This window comes from Babylonia areolata, chromosome 25, assembly GCF_041734735.1.
Source record: "Babylonia areolata isolate BAREFJ2019XMU chromosome 25, ASM4173473v1, whole genome shotgun sequence".
In the NCBI taxonomy this organism is placed as follows: domain Eukaryota; kingdom Metazoa; phylum Mollusca; class Gastropoda; order Neogastropoda; family Buccinidae; genus Babylonia; species Babylonia areolata.
This window is the reverse complement of record NC_134900.1, coordinates 4,820,001-4,827,500: the sequence shown is the minus strand read 5'-3', so window position 1 is coordinate 4,827,500 and position 7,500 is coordinate 4,820,001. Positions and strand designations below refer to the sequence as shown.

At 40.9% G+C, this 7,500-nt stretch overlaps 1 protein-coding gene across 3 annotated transcripts in view; it reads left to right on the top strand.

Moving 5' to 3' along the window:
* LOC143299671 (uncharacterized) overlaps window positions 1–1,607 on the top strand; it is an 8,185-nt gene extending 6,578 nt beyond the window's left edge. For all 3 annotated transcript variants that reach the window (XM_076613003.1, XM_076613002.1, XM_076613001.1), the window contains exon 4: window positions 48–1,607. In XM_076613003.1, coding sequence (XP_076469118.1) covers window positions 48–260 — 213 coding nt within the window. In that variant the 3' untranslated portion in view covers window positions 261–1,607. The remainder of the gene's footprint in view (window positions 1–47) is intronic.
* Window positions 1,608–7,500: the final 5,893 nt, after the last annotated feature.

Here is a 7,500-nt window from a genome sequence, read left to right as displayed (position 1 = left end):
CTGCTGTTTTCCCCCTGGCACTGAAGGGGTTTTATTTCTGTTTTCAGGACAGCATAGTGGATGTCCGAGTCTTCAGCAAGGAGGACAACACTCGCGCTTACAGTTTGAGCAAAACACAGTTATCTCGCCTGGAAGACGTGTGTTTGGTGCAAGCGGACTTGTTGGAGAGCATTGACGACAGGGATTACTTTCTGCGGAAGGTGGATCTGTGTGAAGCGAATTACTCCCGCATGCTGAAAATGAATGCATTTCCTTGTTAATGTATGCCATACATAGTTAGATATATGTGCATGTTGCAAATTTTGTTGTCATAAAATTTTGAAAATCAAAACTAAAAAGACAGTGTTCAAGATTTCCATCGGATGAAAGTTGTCATCCCCCCCCCCCCCCCCCCCCGCCAGCCTCACAGACTCTGTATAGAACATTGGGAAGACGAGAATTCTTCAGTCTGGAAGGACTGTGGCAGGTTTGAATGAGCGATCTTAACATCGCAAAGTTTGCTGAGCGTTAAGAGTTTTCCTAAGTCCATGGCGTTAAGAAGTTTGCTTGGCGTTAACTGAGAATTTTCCTCAGCCTGTCGCGTTGAGAAGTTTGCTTGGTGTTAAGAATTTTCCTTAGCCTGTCGCGTTCAGAAGTTTGCTTGGTGTTAAGAATTTTCCTTAGCTTGTCGCGTTAAGAAGTTTGCTTGGTGTTAAGAATTTTCCTTAGCCTGTCGCGTTAAGAAGTTTGCTTGGTGTTAAGAATTTTCCTTAGCTTGTCGCGTTAAGAAGTTTGCTTGGTGTTAAGAATTTTCCTTAGCCTGTCGCGTTCAGAAGTTTGCTTGGTGTTAAGAATTTTCCTTAGCCTGTCGCGTTAAGAAGTTTGCTTGGTGTTGAGAATTTTCCTTAGCTTGTCGCGTTAAGAAGTTTGCTTGGTGTTAAGAATTTTCCTTAGCCTGTCGCGTTAAGAAGTTTGCTTGGTGTTGAGAATTTTCCTTAGCTTGTCGCGTTAAGAAGTTTGCCTGGCGCTAAGAATTTTCCTAAATCTGAGGCGTTAAGAAGATTGCTTTGCGTTGAAATTTTTTTCCCAGATCTATGTCGTCAAGAAGTTTGCTTGGCATCAAGAACTGTCCTAAATCTGAGGCGCTAAATTTGCTTGTCGATAAAATTTTTCCATAATCAGTGTGTCAAGAACTTTGCTCTGCGTTTAGAATTTCCTTAATATAAGGCGTCAAGAAGAAGTTTGCTTAGCGTTAAGAATTTTTCTTAGTCTATCGTGTTAAGAAGTTTGCTTTACGTTAGGAATTTTCTTGAGTCCTCAGGGTAAAAATTTTTCCTAAGTCTATGGTGTTCACAAGTTTCCTTTGGAGTTCCTTTGTCCATGGCGTCAAGAAGTTTGCTTTGCGTTGATAATTTTCCTTAGTTTACGGCGTTTAGAAGTTTGTCTGGCATTAAGAATTTTCCTTAGGCAATGGAGTCAGGAAAAAATTCTTAGCGCTAAGCAGACTTGGCGCTGCTAAAATCGCTCGTGCAACGCTGCCCCGTGGCTTTTTGTCCTCAGTGGTAAGTTGGGTCAGGCAGGAGGATGTCCTTACAGTTCACCATTGCCGTCTTTCTGTTTCCCACAACAGTGCAGGGGGTTGGGGGGTAGGGGGGCTAGGGGGAGGAGGGTGTGTGTGTGTGTGGGGGGGGGGGGTGAGAGACAGCCATTCCCCCATCTCCAGATTTGTCAGGGGACGAGTTATATTTCCTTTTCCCAGCCTGAACACAGGACTCGGTGTGGTCACAGGTCAAAGGTGGGAAGCTGTTACTGTGTACTGGTTCATCATACGGTTTGGAGTTCACTCATCATTTATTTTACTGCTCATCAATGGAAGGATGATAAACTGGCGTTCCTCACACTTTGAAAGGAGCCAGTTCTTTTCAAGACAGTAACGCTGGACGCCGTGCCGTGCCCTTGGGAAAGGCATTTCATTCCTATTTCCCTCAGCAGCCTGAACGCAGGGGAGGTTATTCCTAAGTCATGCAGCCGGCCAATCATTTAAGCGGATGTCACTCCTGGCTCTCGCAATGTACAGTCCATTCTTATCTACCTTCTAGTATCCTCTCAGGAAGCTGTGATGACTGACTTGCAGATGTACCGGAAGCGGAAGTAGGTGCCATGACTAAAGTGAGGCCATCTGATACCATGATTCCACGGTTTGTTATTGTTGTTGTTGTTGTTGTTGTTGTTTATTTTCCTAGGTCAAACCTAGAGCTGGTCATTGTTCAGAGAACTACTCAGGCTTGTGTTTTTTTCTTCGTTTCTTCGGCCATGTGATATTTTGGGTGCGAACGAGAGAGAAAGAGACAGAGAGTGTGTGTATTAGTGTGTGTTAGAAAGAAACACACACACACACACACACACACACACACACACACACACACACACACACACACACACACACACACACACACACACACACACACATATATATATATATATATATATATATATATATATATATATACATACATACATACATACATACATATGCACACAGAGAGAGAGAGAGTGTGTGTGTGTATTAGTGTGTTAGAAACACACACACACACACACACACACACACACACACACACACACACACACACACACACACACACACACACATACAAGTATATATATATGTGGAGAGAGAGAGTGTGTGTGTGTGTATTTGTGTTAGAAAGACACACACACACACACACACACACACACACACACACACACATATATATATATATATATATATGGAGAGAGAGAGAGAGAGAGAGAGAGAGAGAGTTTGTGTTTTGAAAAGGTTGTATTTCTCATCACAAGATCAAACTTCAAATTTCATTCCGCCTGTTGCTCTTTTGATGGTCATTTTGGATATGCAGCTGTTGTTCTGTTACTGTTGTTACTGGCTCTGTTTCTGTTGATGTTGTTGTCGAGGAGGATGTTCAGCATGCTGGTGGTAAATTTTGTTGTTGATGTTGTTATATTCCGTCCAATATGTTGAGCATTTGAAACATTAACAACCTATATACTTTTTGTATAGGTCCGTCCATTTGATCATATCAGTTCTTCAATCCAGATCGGTTTAAAAAAAACAACAAAAACGCCTACATACTTGTACCAATGGCCGAAGATATTCATTCCGATGTATGACATTTATTTGCAATATATAGAAAAGTACTCTCTCTCTCTCTCTCTCTCTCTCTCTCTCTCTCTCTCTCTCTCTCTCTCTCTTGTGATGACGAGTTATCTGTTTTTCAGTTGTCCAAGAATTTTGTACAAAGTGTTTCAGAAAAGGTCAAGAGTTAAAAGCAGAAGAATTGATTGGTGTTGATGGAGGATGATAAATAAAAGATTTAAAGTCGGGGAAGTCTTCTGATGAAGGAAAAATGAAAAGGGTAGCTGGTTCACTGAGTATATTAAGTCAACCGTTGTTCATCTCTCTATATATACGGTAATAATCCTGAGTAAGAAGCCGCCCACTTTGTGCGAAATTGAATTGATTGATATATGTGTTCTAACCCCTTGAAATGAATATTCTGTTTATTCAATCAAAATGTCATGTCATGTCTCTCTGTCTCTGTATCTGTCTGTCTGTCTTTCTGTCTGTCTGTCTGTCTCTCTCATCAATTTGCGATTTCCGATTTCAATATGCTTGTGATTAACAACGATATGTATACCTAATTACCTTCTGTCTCTCTTCATCTTTTTCGCCATCACACACAGACACACAGACACAGACACAGACACACACACACACACACACACACACATTCTCTATACGGATAAATCACTTTTCATGTTTATCACGATTCTCGCTGTTATTCATTTAAAAGTATGTACAGAATCAGTGATAATGTGATAATATTTCTGTAGAAATGAAAATGTCCATCCACGTGTTGATAATCAGTAAACATTTGCGACAATCAATTTCTTGGGTTTTTTTTCTGTGTACACGCTGGTGGCAGCCTCTTGTTGATTGTCATTCGGTATGTTTGTATCTTTTCAAGACGTCACGGATGAGCATATCCAGCAGTATGTTCCTGTCCCGTGATTGTCATGGTAGACAACAGTGAAAATACCAGAATATGCCCGTTCATACTGGGCTTAAAATACTGTTTATCAGCTTCTGACCTGAAAGTCAGATTAATGTCACCAGTACCATCGTACTTAATAATAATAATAATGTACATGTATATAGCGCCCTTTCTCACTAAGAGCTCAGGGCGCTTTACATGAAAGAAAAATATTACAAGTAACATAAAACATTCATGACCACTCTTTTTCAAAAACCCCTCCCCCCACTCACACTCTCCCTTTCCCACTCTACATACATCCAAAGTGAGCTGACATGGATGGTGTTGGAGAAAAAGAAGATGAGAGTACTTATAGACAGGTTTTAAAAAGATGAGTCTTTAGTGATGAGCGAAAAGCAGAAATAGAATCAGATGCACGGATATGATGAGGAAGGTTGTTCCAGATGTGAGGAGCAGCAAAGAAGAAAGAACGTTCATCATAGGTTCTTGTGACACGAGGAAGTTTCAAAAGATAACTTGATATGACTGTGTGGTTTATGAATACGTGGCAGTACTGCAGTTTGTGTGCATTCATTGTGAAATATTCTTTGCTCGTGCAGTTTGTATCAGGGAGAAAGTAATGACGTATGGTCATCAGTAAGTTGTACAGTACGTGTGTTTCCTTTGGTTTGGGCCATAGAATAGAGGTCAACATTGCATAATACTATATCATATCTGTAGTAGCCTCAGTACATCATTATAGATTCGATGTGTGTGTTTTTTTTATTCATAGTTTGAGCAGCTCAGTGTAACTCATAATGGTACAGCACGGCATGTTCACATGTTGTTTTTGTGTTCACACATTGAACTGACAGCCCAACTCACTGCACACAGTACAAGAAGGCAAGTACACATATTGTTTTGTGTTGAGTCTGCATTACGTTTGTGTGTAGTCCTACCCCACAGTTCACCAGCTGACGGGCGCAATAGCCGAGTGGTTAAAGCACTGGACTTTCAATCTGAGGGTCCCGGGTTCGAATCACGGTGACGGCGCCTGGTGGGTAAAGGGTGGAGATTTTTACGATCTCCCAGGTCAACATATGTGCAGACCTGCTTTGTGCCTGAACCCCCTTCGTGTGTATATGCAAGCAGAAGATTAAATACGCACGTTAAAGATCCTGTAATCCATGTCAGCGTTCGGTGGGTTATGGAAACAAGAACATAACCAACATGCACCCCCCCCCCCGAAAACGGAGTATGGCTGCCTACATGGCGGGGTAAAAACTGTCATACACGTAAAATCCCACTCGTGTGCATACGAGTGAACGCAGAAGAAGAAGAAGAAGAAGAAGAAGTTCACCAGCTGAATTGTGCAGGCATCATAGCAATCAGAACGAAATGCACTCTTGGCTATAACTGTGATGGGAGTGCTGTTGAGGGCGGATTTTGTTTTGCTGTAGAATGCCCCAAATGGGATAATCTTAGAAATCGGTTGATTCCTAAAAAGTACACAGAGCCAACGTCTGTTTTTTCGGTTTAAATTTAAAAAAAAAAATTAAATTTCTGTAATTCATTCAAAGCAGGATACATTCACAGAGAAAGGAAATATCGTTATGTGACGTCTTTTCTTTTTATCATCGATTTCATGTGTTATGATTACTGTTGTTGTCTTCTTCTTCTTTTTTCTCCTTTGTTTGTTAAATCACGAAACGAAATTGCTCAGTCAATTTTCATGTTATTATTATTATTATAATACGTTTTCATTGTATATCCCCCATGTCGCAACAGAGGTCAAAGGATGACATTTTGAAGATCACATATTTTCTCAACACACAAAATGATACTGGCCAACACACACACACACACACACACACATTCAAGTCAGAACAAGAGCCATTGATCCAACGTCATTGTGGCAAACGAGTTATTGTAATCGGAACAGTGTGTGCATCATCAGTTTGGCATGATGAACTTGAAATAATTCTTTTCTTTTCGTTTTTTTTTCTTTTTCTTTTTTCAATTTTCACGTCACCGATTGACATATTCAAGTGATTCTGATTCTGATGGTATGCTGACTTTCACTGATGCCTGGGGCAAAAGGCGATTACGATTCTGATGGTGAACCATTATACTTGCTCAGATAGAGTGCTTGACAATCGGTGAGTGGGCAATGGTTTACGATATTCTGATTGATGATAGTTATGATTGATGACGTCTTTTGTTTGTTGGTTGGGTCAGATTGTGTGTATGCTCTTCAGAAAATATGTACGTATGTGACACTAAATGGTCTTTCTTGACAGTGTCTATTCACGGTGGTGCAAGCTGTTCGGCTATCTCTCTCTCTTTTTATCTGTCAGCCGCCCTCCCCGGCCTCTTCAGTCTCTATCACTCTATCTATCTGCCTCTGTCTCTCTCCCGCTCTCTCTTTCACTCTGTGTGTGTGTGTGTGTGCGCGCGCGTGTGTATGTGGTTATGCGTTTGTGTGTACACTTTTGTGTGTGTGTATCTGTGCGCGTGCGTGCAAGTGTCTATGTGTGTGTGTGTGTGTGTGTGTGTGTGAGGCTACGCTTCAAGTATTGGCGCGTCTTTTCATCTGGAAAATAAAAGTACCGCAAAACCGTCACTATGCACGGGACATAACTGGTCAGCGGAAATCTATTTCAGTGTTGCTTCCCTTGAAATGTTTAATATTTCTGTTTCCCTTCATATTATTTTATTTCATGTTTGGAAACTATTTTATTTTATTTTTTGTGATTTATCATTTGTGTGTGAGAGCGTGCGTGCGTACGTGTGTGTGTGTGTGTGTGTGTGTGTGTGTGTGTGCGCGCGCGTGTGAGAGAGAGAGAGGGAGAGGGGGAGTTCTGTGGCCGGTCAGAACAATGCAGGCAAACACACAACACGTGCAGCACAGAACGCGTCAGGTGGCAAAGGTTCACCTGTGTCATTTGACAATTCACACTACTGTGACGACAAAATGACACGAACCCTGTTTATACGTGTGTTTTTTGTTGTTGTATTTTTTTTTTGGGGGGGGGGGGGGGGGACTGAGAACGGAACGCACACACATAGAAGAGTCAAGAACAGGATGTGAAGTCGTGTTTTTTTTTGGTTTTTTTTTTGTTTTTTTTTAAATATTTATTTTGCAAACATTTTGGTGCAGATAGTAAAAAAGGGAAATTAATCTGTAATTAATGCTGGGGGACTTAATTTGCTTTAAACTCATCTTTCTCATTTTAAACATTACATTTTGAAATTATACTCAATACATAAAAAGCTTATGTGTTTTACTCTCAGTGTACAGGGCTTTCAGAATGTTCATTCACCCAAGTGGTCTTTTTCGGAAAATACTAAAATCAATATGACGAGTGGACTTTATAGATCTATTGGCTGAGCCCTGAAGGTCATGGGCAAAAATCAATTGCGTACACATATTTATACACATTCAAAGCGCGTGCTCATATTCTTCGCGAACGCGAACGACGCCATTTTG